This window comes from Oreochromis aureus, linkage group 2 (genome assembly GCF_013358895.1).
Source record: "Oreochromis aureus strain Israel breed Guangdong linkage group 2, ZZ_aureus, whole genome shotgun sequence".
NCBI classification, from domain to species: domain Eukaryota; kingdom Metazoa; phylum Chordata; class Actinopteri; order Cichliformes; family Cichlidae; genus Oreochromis; species Oreochromis aureus.
Window position 1 is genome coordinate 26,446,778 of NC_052943.1, and position 24,464 is coordinate 26,471,241.

At 41.9% G+C, this 24,464-nt stretch overlaps 1 protein-coding gene across 2 annotated transcripts in view; it reads right to left on the reverse strand.

Moving 5' to 3' along the window:
• Positions 1-654: 654 nt before the first annotated feature.
• Positions 655-24,464, reverse strand: part of LOC116332060 (beta-1,4-galactosyltransferase 1-like) — a 38,811-nt gene continuing 15,001 nt past the window's right edge. The window contains exons 2-6 of one of the 2 annotated variants that reach the window (XM_039621443.1): positions 20,519-20,754; positions 19,318-19,505; positions 17,896-18,018; positions 17,278-17,382; positions 655-902 (exon numbers count right to left, since the gene is read on the reverse strand). In XM_039621443.1, the coding sequence (XP_039477377.1) occupies positions 875-902; positions 17,278-17,382; positions 17,896-18,018; positions 19,318-19,505; positions 20,519-20,754 (680 nt within the window). In that variant the 3' untranslated portion in view covers positions 655-874. Of the gene's footprint in view, positions 903-11,343; positions 12,675-17,277; positions 17,383-17,895; positions 18,019-19,317; positions 19,506-20,518; positions 20,755-24,464 lie in introns of those variants that run through there. The other variant, XM_031754914.2, reaches the window with a different exon arrangement.

Sequence of the window (24,464 nt, forward strand, 5' to 3'; positions counted from 1 at the left end):
ATAATACGGGAGCTGATTTCCACACCTCCTCGCGCTGTGTGAGCGATGTGCTGACGTCACGGTCGTGCGTCGCTGTGGAGGAATGTGCGGAAAGTTGTGTCCACTTTTCTCCGTGTGCTGTTCGTCGAAGGGAGAAAAAAAAGCTACAAACAGAAGCAGAAGTCCAGGAAAAGTTCCGTAGAGTTCGGACGTGAGGAGCCGGTGAGTGTCCGGGCTGCAGGGAGAAGTGTCGGGCTGAAAGCGCATCTGTGCGGGGTTTTTGTCGGAGCGGAGCGGCTGCAAAGTTGAAGTCAGTTGATCTGGACGTAGCATTTTTGTGGGAGAAACGTTTCGTGACTCATCCAAGTGACTTCTTCAGTCTCGGTGTTTAGAAAAAAAACTGGTCCACCCCAGTTCTAAACACCGGGTCTCTGTGGCTTTTAAACCCCAAAACACGCTGCGCCAAAAATTGGTCCACCCCAAGGATCGGGTCCCCCGACACAAACAGAGTAACATAGTGTACGTTGTTAAGTGCCAGGAGGAGTGCCAGGATTTATACATCGGGAAAACCAAACGACCTCTAGCGAAGCGGATGGCACAACACAGAAGAGCTACCTCGTCAGGCCAGGACTCTGCAGTCTATTTACACCTACAGGCCAGTGGACACTCTTTCAATGATGAGGATGTACACATCCTGGACAGCAGTAGCGGTTTTAGATACGGGCGACACGGGCAGTCAGTGGCGGTCCTAGCCTGTTTGGCGCCCTGGGCGAACACTCCCTTTGGAAATAGATCTCACTTTTGACAAGGCTCTGTCAATTGCAGCAGCCATGGAGACTGCAAATAAAAATGCACAGGATCTGCAGACCTCAGGGACGTCAGCAAAATGTTTGTCTCACCAGAGGACAACAGGAGAGTCGTACCTTTAAAGGAGAAAGCAAAGAGTGTTATCGTTGCAAAGGAACCAAGCACACAGCAGCAGACTGTAAGTACAAACAAGAAAAATGTCATGCTTGTGGTAAAGTGGGACACATAGCCAGAGCTTGTAGAAGCAAGACTAAACTGAACCAGAAAAAGTATGGATCGACATATGTAAAGAAAGACAAAAAGCAGAGTTCACACTACAGTACTCACAATGTGGGCGAGAAAGCAGATAACAGCAAAACTGATAGCTCTGAAGATGACTCTTTCACTTTGAACTGTGTCAAGTGCAGTTCAGGGCACAAAAGAAAACTGTTCAAGTTAGGGCGTGGCAGTGTGGTACACTTGAGAAAAGTAGACCCCTACACTGTGGATATGCAAATTAATGGGAAAAAGGTGAACTTTGAAATAGACACTGGATGTTGCCTAACAGTCATGAACGAAGCAACATTCAGAGAAACAGGGAAAGACACCAAGCCCCCCAGCCTGCAGCCCATCAAAATTAAGCTGGAAACTTATACAGGGGATCCTGTTAAGGTGATTGGTGCAACACGAGTCGGCGTCAAATACAAGCAGCAGAAAAAATATCTGCCCCTGGTGGTGGTCGAAGGCGATGGCCCCAGCTTGCTAGGTCGAGCTTGGCTCGAGGAAATTAAATTGGACTGGAGTGAAGTGAAAAACAGTCATAACAGAAGGCTGCACCAAGTCAAAACAACAGAAAAAACACTTCAGCAAGTGTTAAGTAAACATGAGGATGTATTCAAAGAGGAGTTGGGCACCCTGAAAGGTATGAAAGCTGCTATTCATGTGAAAAGTGATGCCACCCCACGCTTCTTCCGTCCACGTTCTGTCCCCTTTGCTATGCGAGCAAAAGTCGACGAGGAAATAGACCGACTGTTGAAAGAAGGCATCATCTCGCCAGTGAAATATGCTGAATGGGCGGCGCCAGTAGTGCCACTTCTGAAGCCCACAGGGACAATAAGATTGTGTGGGGATTACAAGCTTACTGTAAATACAGTGGCTTCACTGGAGCAGTATCCAATACCCAGAATGGAGGACCTGTTTGCCACACTATCCGGGGGTAAGCGGTTCTCAAAATTAGACATGAGCCATGCTTACCAGCAAATCCTCTTGGATGACCAATCGAAAAAGTATGTGACAGTAAACACATCCAGGGGGCTGTTCGCGTATAACAGATTGCCTTTTGGAGTGGCCTCTGCTCCAGCAATATTCCAGAGGACCATGGAAAGTCTTTTGAAGGGGATACCTTAGGTAGCGGTGTATTTAGATGACATCTTAGTGACTGGAGTGGATGAGGCAAGCCATCTACAGAACCTGGATGAGGTGTTGACCCAGTTGGAGGAAGCTGGGTTGAGGTTAAAGAGGTGCAAGTGTGCCTTCATGCAAGAGAAAGTGGAGTACTTGGGGCACATAGTGGACGCCCAGGGGCTCCACCCAGTGGAAAAGAAAGTTAAAGCAATCATGGACGCACCTACCCCCACAAATGTCACTGAACTGAAAGCATACTTAGGTTTGCTAAATTACTATAACAAATTCCTTCCAAACCTGGCAACCCTGTTGGCACCCTTACATGAACTTTTGAGACACGAGGTACGGTGAATGGTACTCATGGCCATTGATCAGTGTTCTTTGATCAGTGGGTTTTGGTCAGTGATTGTTGATCAATGGTCATGGGAATTTGCATAATTATGATTAAGGAACTGACCTCACAGCCCATTGTTCCTTCAGTGGGCTGGTTTCAGTCATTATGCAAATGTACTGTTTATAAGATTGGGGAAAACTGCAGTCAGCTGAGACTGAAGAAGTCACCTGGATGAGTGACGAAACGTTTCTCCCACAAAACGCTACGTCCAGATGAACAGATTCAACTTTTGGAGATTTACTTTCCTGGATGATTGAGAATGCATCAAGACGGTGGACATGGCAAAAGAGACAAGAGGAAGCATTCCAGAAATCCAAGAACCTGTTGAACTCAGCAGAGGTGTTAGTTCATTATTCTGCTGACCAAGAGTTGGTTCTCTCATGTGATGCATCCCCATACGGCGTAGGCGCCGTATTGTCACATAAGATGGAGGATGGAAGCGAGAGACCTTTGGGGTTCATGTCACGCACACTCTCTCCTGCTGAGAAAAAGTATTCTCAGCTTGACAAAGAAGGTTTAGCTGTGATGTTTGGCATCAAGAAATTTCACAAATACTTGTATGGCCGAGTTTTCACGATTTACACAGATCATAAACCCCTGATCTCACTGTTCAATGAAAAGAAGCCTATACCTCAGATGGGCTCACCAAGAGTACAAAGATGGGCCGTGACATTGAGTGCTTATGAGTACAACATCAGGTACAAGCCAGGAAAACGCGGATGCGCTCAGCCGGTTGCCGGTACCAGACTCAGCACCTGAGCAAGAGATGGCTGAGCAAGTTTTGATGATGGATGTACTGGATGACACATTAGTTAGCACTACACAGATCAAACGTTGGACAGCTAAGGATGTCTTGTTGTCGCAAGTCCACGAGTACACCTTAAAAGGCTGGCCAGCTCGGACCGATGCCTGTTTCAAGCCGTATCGACAGAGAAAGCTGGAACTGAGCGTGAGGGATGGTTGCGTGCTCTGGGGAGCCCGAGTAATTATTCCCACCAAAGGCAGAGACAAAATATTGAAACTCCTGCACCAGACTCATACAGGCATGTCGAAGATGAAAGGCTTGGCAAGGTCTTATGTATGGTGGCCAGGGATGGATGAGAACATTGAAAGAGAAGTGCAGGCATGTGAGGAGTGTCAGAAACACCATAAGTCACCACCTACTGCACCATTACACCCTTGGGAGTGGCCGGAGTCACCATGGTCCAGAATCCATGTGGACTACGCAGGGCCTTTCCTCGGGGAGATGTTGCTAATCATTGTGGATGCTCATTCCAAGTGGATGGACATTTACCCTGTGAAATCCTCTACATCACAAGTAACTATAGAGAAACTGCGCCAGAGTTTCAGTGTGTTTGGACTACCTAAAATGTTAGTTTCAGACAACAGAACATGTTTCACAAGTGCTGAATTTGAGTCATTCATGAAGCAGAATGGAATGGACCATGTGAGATCAGCACCTTTCCACCCTTCTTCAAATGGGTTGGCTGAGAGGGCGGTCCAGACCTTTAAGGAGGGGATGAAGAAAGTCAAAGGTGATACTTTGCAAACCAGACTGTCCCAATTTCTGTTCAGTTATCGCATCACACCGCATGCCACTACTGGTTTATCACCAGCAGAGTTGATGATGTCACGGAGACTCAGATCAGTTTTGGACTTGCTCATGCCTGATGTGAAAACAAAAGTGCAGCACAAACAATTGAAACAGAAAGAAAATCATGACACCAAGAAAAGATTGAGAAGTTTCACACCAGGAGATGAGGTCTTCATCAGAAACTACTCCTATGGCCCGAAGTGGATTCCTGCAGTCATTGTGAGAGCATCGGGTCCAGTGTCTTACATTGTTACCATTGGATCAGGTCAAACTGTGAAGCGGCACGTGGATCAGGTGAGAGCGAGAGTGGCTGACACTGTTCCCAGTACATCAGACAGGGAGGTGGAGCCATTGTATGACAAAGAAGCAGTGCCTGAATGCTGCTTGCCATCAGAGTTGGACACATCGCCACAACCTCTGGAAACGGAGTTGCCTTATGCTCCGGAGACTCCAGCTCCCGGAGACTCCTCAATGACACCAGTGTTGCGACGTTCCCAGAGAGAGAGACGTCCACCAGAGACTTTAAAGGACTTTGTTAGATAGAGTGAGATCTTCCAGGAATAGAGCAACAATGCGCTCTGATCTCACAGGAAGGACGTATCTTCCTAGTTAGTTAAAAAACAAAAAACAAACAAAAAAAAGATCGTAAAGAGAAAAAAAAAAAAAGAAACATTGAAACATATATACAGTTGTATGGTTACCTTAATTACGTGTTGTTTGCTTGTTGAGCATTCTTTACCTAAACAGTTATTTTGTAAGTCAAGGTAGTTGTTGACTTAAGGGGGGAGGAGATGTGGTATCGCAAGAAATTAGTTGGTTATATAAATATATGAGAATGCATAATAGTTATTATTCATAGATACCTACATCCTAAGTTCCTGTTATTCATCTGAAGGAAACCGAATGAGTGTGTCGTTACAATGGTAATGCCAGGAGAGGCAGTATGGGTTCTGTGTTACATTTATGCTGTAAGAAAGTGGAAGAAGAGTGTCCTGTAGGAGGCAGTAAAAAATGGACACTGATGTTCTGAACATGTACTGACAAGAAGGTTCAGTAAACAAGTTGCAATGATACTCCATTGTAAGTCTCAGTTATTGTATTTTTATTTTTGAAGATGCAACACTCTGTAAACTTTTCAAGCACTTTAATAAACAAGCAAGCAATTCCACCTCTCGCATTATTGCGTAAAGTTGACAGCGCGTCAGGCAAATAGGCAGGCTCCATCCCCGGCCTCTATAGCGACTGTGGAAGTCGCTACACTCCTCTTCTTTTCTTTTTTTTAAACTTTAAAAACGGGTTGTGTGTGAGACTTTAAATCAACAAAATATAAAATATACATTTTAAATTGTTATTGATCCCTTTATCCCGAGTCCTAAGGTGTATATTTATTTTTTTACTCTTAAATATTTATTGTTCGTTTACTTGCACTGCTGTAACTGGAGTCTCGTCTCTCCATATACTGGACTGTATGTAGCGGAGATGACAATAAAGTTTACTTTGACTTCAGCAGCAGGCGCACCGAGGGCTCTCGCGCTCACTTTTCGCGTATAGAATTTTGAAAAAAATATCGGTGCAAATTATAAGTCTGTATCATGATGTCTGGTGTTTTCGTGTTTGTTGTTTTGTTTTAATTTTGTTTTATTTTGCGAGTTGGTTATTAGATGCTGCTCCAGCCAGCCAGAGAATCCCCCGCCACCCCGCCCTCTCCTCCCTGTGCCGCAAGCAGCAGGCGCACCTCGCAAACGGAGGGCACCCTTACTCCCAGCAAATGGGCGATAGAAACCCGATCGGTGCCTACGACATTCCCGATATGCGCTGGCTGATGTCGGGGCAGCATGAGTACGAGTAATTTTTTTTTTTTGTTTTTTTTTTTTTTGTTTTGTTTTTTGTGCCGATACCCGTGATGCCGCCCCCCACCACGATGCCACCCCGGGCAACCGCCTGTGTCGCCCGTATCAAAAACCGCTACTGTGCATAATGACTGAAACTAGCCCACTGAATGAACAATGGGCTGCGAATTCAGTTTGTTTCATGGAGACTTAAGCAGTAGCGGTTTTGATACGGGCGACACGGGCGGTTGCCCGGGCGGCATCGTGGGTGGGGGCGCATCACGGACATTAAAAAAAAAAATAATTTTTTGCTCGTACTCATGCTTCCCCAACGCCAGCCAGCGCATATTGGGAATGTCATAAGCATCAATCGGTTTTCTATCGCCCATTTGCTGGGAAGGGCGCCTCCGTATGCAGGTGCGCCTGCTTCTTTGCAGCACAGGGAGGAGAGGGCGGGCGGCGGGGATTCTCTGGCTGACTGGAGCAGCATCTAATAACCAACTCGCAAAATAAAACAAAATTAAAACAAAACAACAAACACGAAAACACCAGACATCATGATACAGACTTATAATTTGCACCGATGTTTTTTCGAAATTTATACGCAAAAGTGAGCGCGAGAGCCCTCGATGCGCTTGCATGCTGCTGAAGTCAAAGTAAACTTTATTGTCATCTCCGCTACATACAGTCCAGTATGTAGAGAGACGAGACGACGAGGCTCCAGTTACAGCAGTGCAAGTAAACGAACAACAAATATAAGAAGAGTAAGAAAATAAATATATACTTTAGCACTCGGGGTAAAGGGATCAATAACAATTTAAAATGTATATTTTACAGTTTGATGATTTAAAGTCTCACACACAACCCATCGAAAGGGGGGGGGTGCTTCTTCCAAATAGAGCACATTTCATTCATAATGTTGTAAATCCAAGCCCATTATGTATTCATGATTTGTGCCAGAGGGAGTGTTCTCCCAGGGCACCAAACAGGCTAGGACCGCCACTGGACTTAAGCAATCATCAAACCTCCAGGTCTGAAAATACCTCAAACTCTTCCAAACTTTCTCTTATGACTACATTCAGTAAACTCACTCTGATCAACACGCTGATAATAAAAGTGTTTGGTTGTAAATCCTGTTTGAAAACCACCTTAAACTTCCTGCTGACACTCCCAGTGTCATCTGGAAAGGCACATTACAGTCCTACCATTAGAGTGAAGCTATTAGCTCCACTGATTTACTCAGAGCAGTGCTGGACAAATCTCACACTTAGATGTGACATCAGTCACTCCTTATTTGGTCTTATGTCACATGACCACATGCTGAGCCCATCCATGCTGGTGCTCTGTTGGTGTAGAAATACACTGAGGTCATACGATCGGTTGTTTTAAATGTTTCCTATTAGATTTTTTTTCTCTACTCAGACACTTAATGTATTTAAAATGCTGTCTGCAATACTGTTCTTGATTACCCTGATGAAAGGGACAGGCTGAAACTCTTTGGTCAAGTCATAAAGCTCTTCTTTATACTACATGACTTGGTGGAACTTCATTCTCCATCAAAGGTGTCAGAGCAGCATTATGTATAAACAATACAATATTTGATTATCAAAATGTCTTAGATGCAGCAACTGTCAGTTAGTTCCTAATGAATTAAAGTAGCTGTGCTGTATTTCAGCATATTGCACATCTTTTTGAAATGTTTTCTAAAATATAACAGTGGAATCTAAGGTAGCCTTTGAATATTTAAACTGAACAGCATTTTTTTTTTTTTAAACTGTTTTCCATCAGTGTAGATACCTGGGAGAATACGTTGTGTTCATTCTGAAAGAACAGTCACTGATTTCTGTTTATTCAGAATAAAACGTGAATTAATTTGTCAGCAATTTGTTCAAGGTCTTTAACGTGTAAATATAGCACTAGGTCATCAGCATACATCAAGGTTTTAACACCATCACTCAGATGAAAAATCATATTTACTAAATTGTTTATAGTGAAAAGCAATGGTCCTAAGATTGAGCCTTGTGGTACTCCCATAGTACAGGCTCTCAGTTATGATATTTTCAGTTTTTTCCTGAAACACTGAAAGCAGTAAGATAAGCAGGAGTCGGGACTGAATCCAGTTTGTTGACACTGATAGACAGATGGAGTTAGATAACTTTAAGAGAAGTACTGAGTACAACAGTCTTATGCAGGTCCAGAAAAACACCCACCGCCCATCAGTCTTAATGGCTTCAGTGAAATAGCAGCATGCTGTTTCTGTGGAAACTGCATGGGGTGTAGTAGATTTTCTCCAGTTAGTTAGGCCATCAGCTTTTTAGACACAACCTTTTCAATCATTTTTGAAGAGACTAATTAATAAAGTGACTAACAGAAGTAGTTAAAATGTCCTTATAATCCTTTAGGGGAAAGTATCAAGCCCCCAGGTAGGGCAGGGAGATATGACCAAAAATATTTATCACGATATACATTTGAAAATTTGCGATAACGATATAATTGACACTAGACAAAATATTTTACAACTCCACAACTTTATTAGTGCAAAAAACCCCCAAAAATATCAATGTATTTTCACTTAAACAAGCAGCTGTTTTTTATGTGCATTAAAGTTATATAACAATTTAACAGTGCAAATGCAAATTCCTTGCTCACAGTTTAACCAAAAGGCATTTCCAGTGGAAACTGGCCGACATATCCTCAGCATAACCATGTATAATATCCACAAAACTTAAAATGAGAGTATACACACACACAATACGGTAACATTGGCCCTGTCTCAATATGCGTACTTGCGTTCTCGTGTACTCGTGATACGTCATCAGTCGGAGGCCAAGTACTGTTCCAATTCAAAGTACGCATCAAGCAGAGAACGCGAAAAAGTCCCGGATGTGTTCTCGCTCCGCCCGTTTTATCGAGCATGCATCGGTGGTGACTTGTGTGGACTTGGTACAGCTAAATATCCCAGAATGCATTTCGTCCAAAACTCAAATGCGGCAATGGCGGACAAGCAGGGCTAAAAACTTTTAAATATTACTCTTTCTGGGTCACAAAATAAACTTTTAAGTTATTTTCAAATGAGAATGTAGCTGTGTAAGCTTCAAATATCTGCTCGATTTATCAAGATATCATACATTTCAAACGTGCTCCGGACGTTTTGGAGACGTCTGTGACCCGCCAGCTCCATAGCAGACAGCGAGGTCGAGGATCACTAAAGCCGGCGAGAACAGCGGACTCCCGGCACATCGTTTTCAACCCCCTGCGGTCTTTTCGCTACTCAGGTTAAACAAACCCCAAACCCCAAACCCCAGCAGCTGTCTATTGTATTGAGTGTCCACTAAAATAAAAATAAAAGCGTTCTAACATCTCACCTGCTTGTTTTTAGTAAGACATACATGTACACTATTTTTATTAATAGAGATTTCGCTACTGAGGTTAAACATGATATATAAGTAACTTAGATCACTTCTAAATGTTAATGTTTGGTTTATTTCAGTGTTTTATTTGTTCCTGAGTAAATCGGTTTGGCTGTGATTAAAGTTAAGCTTCATAACCTATTACTCACAGTTAAATTAAGAGGGGACGACAGTAAAAACTACCTGTGACATTATCAAGTACGCTGGTGTTCCAATTGTACAAATCGCGAGTCCGTGCTCGCGTTCTCGGCAAGTCCGGTCTCGCCGAGAACGCGAGTACGTACTTGCGTACTTAGAATTGAGAAAGGGCCATTATGTTGAAGCAGGGTACGTATCACTCCGCGAGGCTCCTGCCTACGATAGCCGTAATGCTCCGACAGTCCATCAAGCGGTGCGGCTTCTTAGCTTAGCAAAGTCGTACTGAAACGTTTGACAGATTTTCGAGCGCCGTGTACCACATAAAATCGTTTCGAGGTCAGTAAACACAACCAGAATTCATACATAAAGCACACGGGATTAGAAGGGGCACTGTCGATTTTCAGAAAAATCAAAGGATTGATTTTAAGTGTGCCGTATTTTCCAAACAACACGGTAATAACGACGGCCCGCTAGCATGGGCTACCAAAAATAGTGGTTTTTTTGTGTATCTGACGGACGAAAGCTAAACCAGTTCCACACCACTGAAGTTGCAGCATTTTTACAAACCAGTTCTGGTTCGTCCGTTTCATTTAATGATCCGCTTTCGTCCTTCACATTCTGCGTCGCCGCCATGTGCATATGTAAACAAAGACACTGCGCATGCGTGTTTTATCCATATTCTATCGCGATATTTCATTTTCCTATCGTTGCCCAACATTACACCGGTATTACCGTGAATGGTATGATATAGCCCAGCCCTACCCCCAGGTGCATTCTGCTCATGGGTTTGGCTATAGTTTAGATATTTTTACATACTTTATCATCATCTTTGTAATTGGGAGCTAAAGTAGTTTTACCAATTAAATTAAAGTGGATTGTAATTCTGTACACTTTTTTAATAAAATATTAATAACAAACATTAATAAAATAGTCGTTAAAACAAGACTGTCATTTTATATGGTCCAGTTTACTTGAAGTTGTATGGATTTATTTTTCAGGTGCTCTCTGATTAATACTTTTCCACAGCAATTTAATATTTATTTTTGTTTTGTTCTGATCTCGAGGAAGAAATTTGATAAGTTGCCGTGTGACTTTGTTTCTAATGATTTTGTACATGCAGTGGTCAGTTTTAAGCTGTGATTTTAAATATTTGCTTTTAGGACTGTATCACTTTCCCTCGTTTACGTGCGTAAATTTTTTTTTAATCGAAGCAAAGTTCCTTTTCTGTTATGCTTCGGAGGCACAGCTTTTATTTAATTTGGATAGAATTTCCTACAGGTGAAACTTAAATTTTGAAGATTTGCAAAAGTTAATTTATTTCATTAATTCAACTTAAAAAGTCAAACTAATATATGATATTAGTTTGACTTTACATGTGAAGAAAGACATTTCAAGCCTTTATTTTTTTTTTTTATAATGTTGATGATTATGGCTTACAGCTTACGAAAACCCCAATGTCAAAAACCTCCTGCAGAACCAGGCACTGGCAGTGGTAGCCATCTGCAGCAACAAGTTGGGGGTGAGGACAGGACTAGTATCTTTCTTTTTCAGGCAAAACAGATTAAAATGTTAAATAAGCTTTCTGAGCCAGACAGAGCAGCTGGGCGGGGCTTCTGTGAATAATATTTGAATAAAAACCTGTTTTTCAGTAGCAAAAGCTTTTAAAATATTCTAAAAAGCATCAAAGCATTTTACTGGTGCAGGGAAACCAAATAATTCTTTATTTACTTATTTTTTTATTTTATTGTTTTTTAAATTGTGAAATGCTGTTTGCATTACAGGAAAGGAATGCAAATAGAGGAAACAATGAAAAGCCCAACACATCATCTTTAATGTCCACATACAGAAACATATTATAGCCAACATCACTGCAGCAGGACAGAAATCTGATTTCAGGTATTTATTAATTTAACTGGTTTTAGGAATCTGAATTTAGTGCTTTCAAAAGGATCATTACACTTTTTTTTTTCTTTTTTTTTTCCTCTTCCAGCCTGCTGTGTTCCCATTCACGTTTCGTCTCTGTGGGTCGGGCTGACCTCCACCCTGGAAATGATTATGTACAGCACAGCATGACCCACAGAGACAACACCACAAACACCAAGTGAAACAAGACACAAAGAAGAACATACACATAGCATATTTAAATGGGGAAAAAAACAAACACACATTCACACACTGGCTTCTCCACCAGTCCCACCATTAAGGCACATTTACAGGTGATTAGTTCACAGAGTGAGGAGGAGACTCGTCTGCAGTCACAAATGAACATGCAGGACAGATGACACACACTGGATCAATGTGTGTCATCAATAATCAGACGAACTCGTCCAGCAGTCAGTTGACCTCATCCACAGGATCAGTAAAGTCTTTGGTACCAATAAGGACACTTAGAGATACAATCAATCAAAATGAAGTACAGCTAATCAGTCAACAGAGAAACCAACCATCACCGATAATCCATCATTTTTCTTTTTTTCTGTTTTGTTGGAATCAAAACAAGCAGATAATCAATCAGTGCTGATTAATTAGTAATAGAATCTATTAAGGAACAGACTCTTGTTTCATTTTGGATTAAACTTTGGCTGTAAAAAGAAAAACATTGATCACTGATTGAAAACCTGATTTTTAAAAAAAGTCAAACACACACTCAATAACCCCTAATCCTCCAGCAGTAAAGCCCAGACCACATGACCCTGAGGGCCGCTCTGATTGTCTGATTTTCAAAACAAAAGTCTTGTTTAGGAAATATCCCAGCAGCAGCGTCTGACGCACAGATGGTGGGAGCTGATTGGTTCCAGCTGACCAATCAGAAATGAGTCCTTAAGGCCCCGAAAAAAACTTCACAAACCATGAGTCTGTTTGTGCAAAAACCCAAAAACCAAAAAAACTTTAGAAAAAAAAAAAGAATCACGGAAACAGTCCAGTAGTTCTGGAGCAGAACCAGAACTTAAAGCTTCAAGTGTCAGAGGCACGGTGTGAATTTCAGCCCGGTCCCGGTGCCACAGATCCTTCATTGCTTTCCCACATCCACAGTGATCATAGTGAAAAGGTCAAGCTTCTGGATGCTCAACACCTGGGTCTTCAGAGAGTTTATGCCGTCTTTGTACATGGTCTCTTGAGTGTGAGAAAGCAGGTTAAACCTGGAACCAAAAACAACATCCACACCCTTCAGAACCAACAGCCTCACTCTTAAAACCACATTTAGCCTTTATTTTAATTAGCAGTATAAATATTGATCCGTAATGGTACTTGTTAGAGAATTGTGGATCAATATGGGTGTCAGTGTGAGAGATGATCAAATCTTTAGCATGAATGCTCACCTCTGTTTTCTACACAGACACACATTCACGTTTCACTGATCACATCACATGCTCACACACACATCACACGTTCACTGTTGCGGACACACACAACATATGTTCTGCAGGAGGGGGCCAGAGTTGGAGTCCTCTGAGGTTGGGAGCAGAACTCACAGCTCTAAGATTCCAACTGGGCTCCCCATGCGCAAGTTAAAACCGATCGATCTCTGTTAGTCTTGCTTTGTTCACAGGAATAAGTCTCTTGAGTCAGCTAGGTCTGTAAGTGTAGACCTAACAGTACTGATAATAATAATAATAACACATTTTTTGTGGGCGCCTTTCTAAAACCCAAGGTCAGTGTTCAAAGCATAGAAGACAAACAGTAAAAAGGATTTAAAAACAACAAAACAGCATTAGACAATAAGGCTACGTTCACACTGCAGGTCTTAATGCTCAATTCCGATTTTTTGATCAAATACGATTTTTTTTGTCTGCTTGTTCACACTACAAATAAAATGCGACAGCAAACGTGCTCTAGTGTGAACGCTCAAAGCGGCCCGCATGCGCAAAAGATGTCACACACAACGCGCTCTGTTTAGACCCAGAGCAAACAATATTGTTTGACTGATGGCCCTTAATATAAAGACTTCGGACTTTACGTTTCCCAATTTTTGCTTTAAGTTATTTTGTTATTTACATAATGATCCTTATTGCTGTTTTAGAGGAGCGGTGCTTCAAAGGATAGTTGCAGATTTCTGTCAGAATCTGCAGATTATACAGTACAAATAAAATGTTCATGTTTCTCCAACGTTGTCTTCCCAACAGTTTCACTAACATCTACACTGGATGGCCAGGAAGCGTTCGCGATGTCTTCTCATCGCTTCTCCAGCGCTGATAATTGGCGTCTGTCTTGTGTCAGTGACGTAAAAGACTGATTTAATGCGACATGGCCGTTCAAACAGCAGTCGCTTTCTAAAACATCGGATATGTATCGGATTCAGTACCACATACGAAAGTGACCCAGATCGGATTTGAAAATATCGGATTTGTGCCGTTCACACTGTCATACCGTGATCGGATATGGGCCGCATAGGGTCAAAAAAAATCGGATTTGATGCGCTTTCGCCTGCAGTGTGAATGTAGCCTAATTGGAGTCAATGTTTAAAGAGAGTGAGCGAGTTTGAAGATGCATTTTTACTTTTGACTTGAACAAGGGAAAAGAGCCTGTGTTTCTCATATCAGGAGGAAGTGAATTCCTGAGCTGGGGAGCAGAGCAGCTTAAAGCTCTGTTCCCAAAAGTGGTGAGATGGGTGCGGGGAACAATAAGGTGAGTAGCAGAAGAAGACATAGGGAGCAGGAGGGAGTAGCAACGTGGGGTAAATCACACAAGCAGGGAGGAGGGAGGGAGGAGCCCAGTACAATAATCCATCCAAAAAGTGACAAGGCTGTGGTCAAGGATGGCAGCAGCATGGAGGGTATGGCTGCCACAAACGATTATTTTGATAGTCGACTAGTCACCGATTATTTTTGCGATTAGTCGACTAATCAGATCATGCATCCATTTGACGTACAACATACAGCTTATTGCACCAGCATGCATCTGCTCTTATATAACTATCATTAGCTTACAGCTTGAAGTGTTTAAGGTATGTGCTAACCAAAAATAAAGACAAGATGATAGTTTATTAAATTTTAATGAAATTTGCAGATTGTTTCGGTGGAGTTTAAAAAACTCAGCCGTCTGCTCCTTGCTATCTAAAGTATAACAGGACACCGGAGTATATTCTCGAGCATCTCACACTTCTGATAATCAGTTGTCTGCTTGAAGTTTATTCAGCTGTGTAAAAACTATAACTTTATTTCTCAGCCAAACCGACTTACTCAGGAACAAATAAAATACTTTAAAATAAAGCCAAACAATAACATTTAAGTTATCTAAGTGACTTATATATATCATGTTTAACCTAGAGATGGCACGATACCACTTTTTTATGTCCGATACCGATACGATATCATAAATTTGGATATCTGCCGATACCGATATGAATCCGATATTGTGTTTTTTAATCAATAAAACTTTTTTTTAAATATCTTGCTGCATTTTGTATAAGTTCATACTCAAGTTTAAATAAACAACAACACTAAAGCTATTCTGTTATACCTGTGTGTAAAAAATACACTGCACCCAAAATATTTCATAGTTCAGCAACACTGATCAATCTAATAAACCTCACCTAACTTAAAACCTAACTTAAACCTACTCCATCCTCCCTATTCTGGTATTTTAAAGAGTACTTAGCAGAAATATTAAGCAACCTAACTAATAGGGTTGCAAACTCCCAGCAAAAAAAAAAAAAAAAAATAGGGAACCACCCCCCACCCTCCACCTCATGATGCTTAATCGATTTAATCAACTTTAATTTGATGCAGGGTGGAAAAAAATGCACAGAAACAAATTATTTTTCAAGAATAATTAAATAGATTCAACATCTTTCTTCAACAGAATTGCAGACTGCACAGATGGTACCTTCCCAAAGGAAAAAGTACTATAGCTTACTAGGGTATATAGACTTAAGAGTTACTATATATAGTAATGGACTTCTATACATTTTACATCAGATTAAAACTTTGGGAGTAAGATTCAGATAATTATTAATTAAAAGCTAGATATTTTAAATGAGAATAAGAAAGAAAAGTATGTCTTTGTGCCCCCTTTTCCCTGTTCATGCCCTATCAGCCCCCCTGGCTAAACTTTGCTAGATCCGCCCCTGCACAGTTACCAGCCGTCAGCTACGTAGAAAAGGATCCTGGTGTAGAAAGTAATATTAAATAAATTCTAACAACAGCTTATCAAGGTTAAACGTGCTGCTGTTGTTCCGCCGCTGGTTTCCTCTTTCTGGTGCAAAGTGGGCCAAAAACAAAGAAGAGAGACGGACTCGCGACAGAAAAGCTGATCAGCTGATCGTTAAGCAGTTTCATGATTGAAGTAGGGCAGGAAGGTGAGGGAGAGGCAGTCACTCCATATATCGGTTGTTAAGCTTAACGTGGGAACGCTTTACAAACATTCAGAGATGAACTTACACACTTGCTTTACTTCTCTCTGGGATAACTTCCTCGGAGATGAAATGCTGGTTTGGTAGCGAGGCTACAAATACACACAGCCGCTCTATCACGTGACACATACTGCTGCAATGTGCTACGGTTATGAGCCGAGTTACGCCGTGTTGCAAGTTTTGTGCGATGCTTTTTTGATATTTAATGGATCGGATTACATTTTGTATTTTTCACCGATATCCGATCCAGTAATTTAGGTCAGTATCGGACCGATACCGATACGTAATATCAGATCGGTCCATCTCTAGTTTAACCTGAGTAGCAAAAGACGGCGATTTGCCGGGAGTCCGGTGTTCCCACAGGCTCTGGTGCTGAGCGCTGAGCAGGGCAGCGCTATGAATTCAGAGATAGGTTGGGCCACGAAGTATACACCCGACCCATCCTTCAAATCTGGGGAAATGAAGGGCGCATTTGTCGGCCGCATATGTCGGTAGTCTTCGAATTTGGACAGTCTTCATCGTGTCGCTGTAACGTAATCGGCCTACAAATGCAGGCACAGGAGGATGCGGTTCCTGAATTTGGACACAACTACAATACTGGACACTGCTCCTTCTTCTTCTTCTGGGTTTAACGGCAGCTGGCATCCTTGTACATGCAGTGCTGCCATCTTCTGTTTCAGTCCGTTATTACACCCTTAAATCATACTACTTTATTCCTGCGTCTTTTGGGATCTTACAAAGCTTCAAACGACGCGCCGACTATTAAATTAGTCATCGACGATTTTGATAGTCGACGTAATCGTGACTAGTCGACTAATCGTGACAGCAGCATGGAGAATGAGAGGACAGAGATGATTTAATAAAGTACTGTTGAGGATGACACCCAGACTCTTAACCTGAGCAGAGGGAAGGATGGAGTTGTCATCAATATTAATGAAAAACCTGTAGGATTTAGTTAAAGTGGAATCTGTGCTGACAGGTGGAGCTTCAATTTTATTACTACTGAGTTTGAGAAAATCAGAGAACTATGGTTTAATCTTCATAAAGCAATCAAAGAGAGATGGGTGGAAGGGAGAAACTGGGTTTGGAAGAAATATACTGCAGCAGGTCATCGGAATAGCAGTGAAAGTCAATGTTACATTTCTTAAGTATGCGACAGTGAGGAATAACATTGGAAATTAATTTAATGAAATTAAATCTCATGTGAGAAGTTTTATATGAAGTGAAAACAGTTCAGGAGAGTGGGTGTACTCCAGCGTGACTCCCTGTAATCATGCAGAATAAACAACAGAGTGTGTGTGTGTGTGTGTGTGTGTGTGTCTCTGTCTGTCTGTCTGTCTGTCTGTCTGGTATAACAAGCAGAGTTGTGTGAAGATGATTTGGGTCTGCACCTCTGTGGGTTTGGATCATTCAACTTGTCTCTGTTGTGTCGGATCATGCGGCACTTCCCGATTTCACTGTCGGGTCTGGAGATGGACATTCCACTAGTCACCACCCTAAAAAACACAACAGTTTTTTTAAAGAATATATTTAAAATGTCTTTCTTTGATTTTTGTTTGATTTATGTTTTTTTAAATATAATAAAGATGGTAATAATTAATTTGTAGCATTGAATTATTTTTTGGTAATTAAAAAAATGTTGTTTTTGTCCAGGCATTCATTTTTTTTTCATAATTTTATAAACTATTTTCCAAGTGTTTGTAAATGTTGCGCATTTCCTTTTTGCCCCATATAAAAATGTTCTTTTCAAACGTGGGTAATTTTCATGCACGTTTTTATTCATTTTTACGATGATTCATTAACTGATGAGTGGATGCCAACACATATTTGCTGTCAATTCAAATCAAATAAAAGCTTCAGACACATAAAAAATGCATAGTCTTCTCTGACACTGGAGCTGTGGTTGACCTGTAGACTGTGGATCATGTGACATGTCTATAAAGACGGTACGTGATGTGTTTGTAATGACACGAGCGAGTCCGCTGCAGCATGTGAAGCAGCAAACGTACCTGTTGTAGATGTCGTCGTCCTCTCCTCCCCAGCCCCAATAGTTGTTGGGAAAGCCGTTGATCTTCAAGTATTGCTCTTTACTCAACGAGGTGGCGCCTCCAAAACACTGAACGTACGGTAACCTGCAGAAGACAAACAGGTCATTAAAGCTGACCGACATGATCGATCTTGGATATTAAAGGCAGAGGAGCTAAAATGGCTCATTTCAGACAAAGCATGAACAGAAGGACTGCATCAAAGCCTAATATAAGATAAATTATTATTATTCTAAACTGTGAATCGTGCAAAGTGACTCTAATAAAGTGAAGAAGCAAAACGTAAAGCTGGACATGAACAGGCCTCACTCAGCTGCAGCCTGCAGAACATAGAGGAAGCAGCTTTTACTTGTTTTCATAACCAGTTACCATCCTGTATTTGTACAAAGCAGTTTTGTGTTTACACAAAACTGACACAGGTGGTGAGCATCCAGAAGCTTGACCTTTTCATTGACACAAAACGTGATCTGAGTGTCAGTGGACATTTTTTCCTTCCATGCTCAGCCTGTTTTTCACAGAACAACAGCAGGAGGTAAAATGACACATCAGCTTCTTTGGGCTTCCTGACAGGAAACGCTGCTGCTCAGGGACAGCGGTGACAGGAAACAAGAAGGGAGGTTTCCTTTCAGTACCCACCTCTTTCTCAGTGGTTTCAAAGTCTGTCTGTTCTCTTCACTAGAACTACCCACTGTCTGCACAATTAACCCCGCCCACAACACAGATTCAGTTGTGGGCGACCACTTTCAATCAGAAACTGATGGCAAAGGTCACCCGGTGGTAGAAAAACCCATCTCCAGACATTCCTGGTCTGACTCTGACCGACTGCAATCACTCTCAGACAGATTGGTGAAGGTTTCCAAATAACCTCTATTTAAATTTAATTTAATGCAGACAGATTGTCAACATGTTGCAATCAATCTGAGTCAGTCTCCACTTATCGGGACTCAACTCAAATCAGCTGGTTGTATTCTGGTTATTTGCAATTAAAACACCTTCCTGCAGCAACTACGTCACAATTTATGGAGGAATTTCTGAACTTCTGTTCTAAATCTACGAGGTTCTGACTGGACTCTGACTGTAAGAAGTTCATATGAATTTCTGTGAATGTAGACAGCAAATGATTTCCAATCACAGTTTTTATCACTAATAAGCAGACTAACTCCGTCCTATCTCGATGCACCAAAGTTGCTTTGAAGACAACAGTAGACTGCATGTTATTGCAGACCTGGTCCCCGACTTTGAAGTAATCATTTCAAAGGCAACGAGATCCCAAGTTCATTGCACATGGTCACAATAAATCTGCTTGTCTTGCACCTCCATTCACAGTTTTCCCTGGCATAACTGTCATTTAAGTTCCTCATCCCTTTATTTCCTGGGGCGTCTCACCTGAAGTCGAACTTGTCCAAGGACACAGCCAGGTGCCGAGGCTGGCTGAAGCACTTGTAGGTGTTGCGGTCGTCCATGGGGATGACGTCGACATCATTGAAGACGAAGCAGTTGTAATCATACTCCTTCAAGGCCTCTGCGTAGCCAGTATTCAGCAGCCTGCATTTGTTGAAGGTGTCATTGCCATCCTGACACACACAGATAATAACGGGGTTATTCAGCAGCAGTCGATCAGCAGCTTCCTGATCGACTGGTTTGAAGAATGTTGGACAATTTGAACTGTACAAATATGCAGAAACTGACATGAGTAAAAGCCTCCCTCGAGGTAATACAAGACAAAGCTCAGTACGACCTTAAAACATTGCAGGATTTTGAGACAACCCAAACCTTTTAATGAAATTTTACTGGGTTTAAAAATGTTTATGTCTCCGCTGACGCACGACTATCGTCTCATAAGATTACAGGGGCTACTTTTAGTGCAGCCGAATCTGCATCACCCATTTAGCGGCGATAGACTTTGAGTCTCCTGCTGCACTGTGCAAGTTTGCAGCATTTTTCTTGCATTTAGTGTACTTTCTGCTTCATATAAAAAATGACTTCCTTCAAAGAGAGAGTGAAGTCAGAAGAGCCGTTTAAGGACAATAAGACAGCAGAAGCTGCTCCGAACTGAGATTATTACAGTGCACTGAAACTATAAACAGATGGACGAAAACTAGAAAAAAATATATATATAAGAGTAACTGCAATAAATTGAATGTTCCTAGTAACCAGAGTCCAATCTAAACCTAAAATTGTTTGAGATGGGTGACTGATCTGACTTGAATTTCAGCTCCAAAGCCACTAACGCCGTTAGTGTTGCTCCAGTTTGTGTTGTGTTGATAAGCCTTCTGCACAACACAAAACATGTCTCCAAACTGATTATTTCATGTAAGCAACAAGCTGAAGCTTGAATTCCAGGAACATATCTGGCGTTGTGAGGATAAAGAGCCATTCATGCCAACACCGGCGTCACACAGGCAGGAGACCTGATGTATTATTTTACTATTTGTGAAACCAAACTCTGGATAAACATTCTCTTTCTCATTTCATTTTCACGCAAAGAGTCAAACAGTCCACCCTGTCGAGTAAACAGTGGAACTTATACATACAGGATTTTAATTGTCTCCTTGTTCTCATGCATGAAAACACTTCCTAAGTGTACCTGTTTGATGACGTAGACCCCGTAGTCGAGCTGCTGCCTCTGCAGGATCGGGTGCAGGTAGTGCAGCCAGTACTTAAGGTGCTCTTCTCGGTAGCGGAACGCGATGATGATGGCCACTTTCTGCAGCGCCTCGCAGTCTTTGGGTTTGAAGCGGCCGCCCGGCTGCACGTTGGGGTTCTCCTTTTTTACCAGCTCCAGGTCCACAGTAAAGTTAAACTCCACCCGCAGGGGACCCACTGAGGACACAAACACCAACATCAGAGAGTCTGACTACAGAGTAAAGGATCAGCACAACCTTTTCAGGTGGCCACAGCAGAGAGCTTCGTCCACAGGCAAAAAACTGAGCCAAAGTATTATTTAAAAAAAAACAGAGTGTAGAAAAACAAAAAGTGAAATAATATATAAATATACAGCAACTAGGCTTCATTCACTAACATCCACATGGAAAACTATCATCGCACTAACATAATATATACTGTTAGTTGATTATTTACCGGCCGCATTAACAGGAGAGGACGTGCAAACGTTACCGCTGCTGCTGGGTTGAGATTCACGAGTCCGGAGCGGAATTAAAAACACGACATTCATTTAAGGTCATCGCGTGTTTTGTGAGCAAATGCTTTTGCATATTCGTAGTGTTTCCTCCCTTAAATGAAATATCTACTTTGCAAGTATTGCAAGTTGCCCTGTTGTCATCCGTTCTCATAAAGTATGCCCAAACTTTTGAGCGTTTGAGCCGCCATGTTTCCTGCCAGGTAAATGACGCTCCGCGACGTGGTGACGTCATTCTTCTTCTTCTTCTTATTTGTATTGGCGGTTGGCAAACAACTGAAAGGTGCATTACCGCCACCAACTGGTATGGAGTATGGTCTGGAACGACGCTCAAAAAACAAACAAACAAAAAAAACCTCAAATCCTGCCAAACAGGTTCCCCTCTTTTAAAAACTGAAATAAGGCCTGATAACCTTTACTTCCCGATTCCTTTCGCAACAAATCAACAAGATCCAGTTCGATTTTTAGGTTGGGTTTGGTGACGTCATTCGGGGCAAAGGGAATCGATAAGGGAATTGTTTGCAAAAATGGAAAACAGTTACAAGGAAACAGTGGGAACCGGTTCTCAACAAGAACCGGTTTTTGATACCCATCTCTAGTTCAGACTAGTTCGCACGCAGAGACCAAAGAGTGTGATCAAGCTGAATGTCTGTGGGCTGACAGAACTGATCTGAGAGGTCTGAGGGGGTCCGAGAGGTCACAGCTGAGGAAACTGTGAGATCATCAGACTAATAACAAACATACTGATCAAAGTTACACAAACTGATCAAGTCCAGACAAACACGCAGAGAGAACGTTTATGAAAGAGCACACAGGACTCGTACTAAAAGTGTACCTGCACTATAAAATATTATATAACACTGTCTGCACCTGTGATTTACAACAGACTTGTTTTAAAAGTCAGTCCACCTCATAAAGGACACACCTCATTCAACCAAAAATGCAAAGCACCTCATGAATGTGGATTCTGTCCTTTTAGTGGCAGCACTCTAGAGTAGTAATAAGATGGCATTAGTTCAAAATGGCGGCCAACCAAACCGGTTTGACCACCGGTTTTGTGCGTGTGCGTGTGCGCATGCGCGTTCAGGTGTGCTGGGGGTATGCGAGTTCATGTGTGGAAACACACAGGGTGTCAGAGAGGTTATATGAGTTCATGTGTTTTTAATTAAACTATTTTTATCGCTTTGGCGTGTCTCAATATTCAGTTATGCAGACATATGTGTTCTTAAAAGCAATTCTTTGTTTTTGCGTGTAGGGGCGGAAGCTGTTTTGCTTCACAGTGCTCCTTAACAAAGCCCAAATGCTTTTTATTTACATCTAGTCAAAAGTGTTGGTAATAGTGTTTTAATCACACTAATTTTGTGATTCCAACAATGTCTCAGCAGGCCGTGATGCAAGCATTTTATTTTAAAAACGGCTCAAATGGGAATTTCTTCTGAGTGGGTAATGTCACCATGTTCACAAGCGTTTCATTTAATCAAACCACTAGTTTTTAATCTAACTAGTTTTACGCATCTACTGGGGTTTCTTTCACTGGGTGATGCGATCATTTTATTTAAAAATCGGGATTTCGGTATGTTGATCCAAGAGGGAGACAGAGGCTGCTAGTTTTTAACACAGTAAATGGTCACAAATACAGTGGCTTGCAAAAGTATTCGGCCCCCTTGAACTTTTCCACATTTTGTCACATTTCAGCCACAAACATGAATCAATTTTATTGGAATTCCACGTGAAAGACCAATACAAAGTGGTGTACACGTGAGAAGTGGAACGAAAATCATACATGATTCCAAACATTTTTTACAAATAAATTACTGAAAAGTGGGGTGTGCGTAATTATTCAGCCCCCTGAGTCAATACTTTGTAGAACCACCTTTTGCTGCAATTACAGCTGCCAGTCTTTTAGGGTATGTCTCTACCAGCTTTGCACATCTACAGACTGAAATCCTTGCCCATTCTTCTTTGCAAAACAGCTCCAGCTTAGTCAGATTAGATGAACAGCGTTTGTAAACAGCAGTTTTCAGATCTTGCCACAGATTCTCGATTGGATTTAGACACCAGACAGGTCAGGGATAAAGTTATTGAGAAATTTAAAGCAGGCTTAGGCTACAAAAAGATTTCCCAAGCCTTGAACATCCCACGGAGCACTGTTCAAGCGATCTTTCAGAAATGGAAGGAGTATGGCACAACTGTAAACCTACCAAGACACGGCCGTCCACCTAAACTCACAGGCCCAACAAGGAGAGCGCTGATCACAAATGCAGCCAAGAGGCCCATGGTGACTCTGGACGAGCTGCAGAGATCTACAGCTCAGGTGGGGGAATCTGTCCATAGGACAACTATTAGTCGTGCACTGCACAAAGTTGGCCTTTATGGAAGAGTGGCAAGAAGAAAGCCATTGTTAACAGAAAACCATAAGAAGCCCCGTTTGCAGTTTGCCACAAGCCATGTGGGGGACACAGCAAACATGTGGAAGAAGGTGCTCTGGTCAGATGAGACCAAAATGGAACTTTTTGGCCAAAATGCAAAACGCTATGTGTGGCGGAAAACTAACACTGCACATCACTCTGAACACACCATCCCCACTGTCAAATATGGTGGTGGCAGCATCATGCTCTGGGGTGCTTCTCTTCAGCAGGGACAGGAAGCTGGTCAGAGTTGATGGGAAGATGGATGGAGCCAAATACAGGGCAATCTTGGAAGAAAACCTCTTGGAGTCTGCAAAAGACTTGAGACTGGGGCGGAGGTTCACCTTCCAGCAGGACAACGACCCTAAACATAAAGCCAGGGCAACAATGGAATGGTTTAAAACAAAACATATCCATGTGTTAGAATGGTCCAGTCAAAGTCCAGATCTAAATCCAATCGAGAATCTGTGGCAAGATCTGAAAACTGCTGTTCACAAACGCTGTCCATCTAATCTGACTGAGCTGGAGCTGTTTTGCAAAGAAGAATGGGCAAGGATTTCAGTCTGTAGATGTGCAAAGCTGGTAGAGACATACCCTAAAAGACTGGCAGCTGTAATTGCAGCAAAAGGTGGTTCTACAAAGTATTGACTCAGGGGCTGAATAATTATGCACACCCACTTTGCAGTTATTTATTTGTAAAAATGTTTGGAATCATGTATGATTTTCGTTCCACTTCTCACGTGTACACCACTTTGTATTGGTCTTTCACGTGGAATTCCAATAAAATTGATTCATGTTTGTGGCTGTAATGTGACAAAATGTGGAAAAGTTCAAGGGGGCCGAATACTTTTGCAAGCCACTGTAACATTCAGACCTTTTAGAAAATAAAAGCTATTGGGCTACTTTTAAAACACGTTGCCTTTTCTCTCCAAAGCAGCCAGTATCGCTCTTTTCAAACTAACTGTGTTTTAATCACACTCTCATTT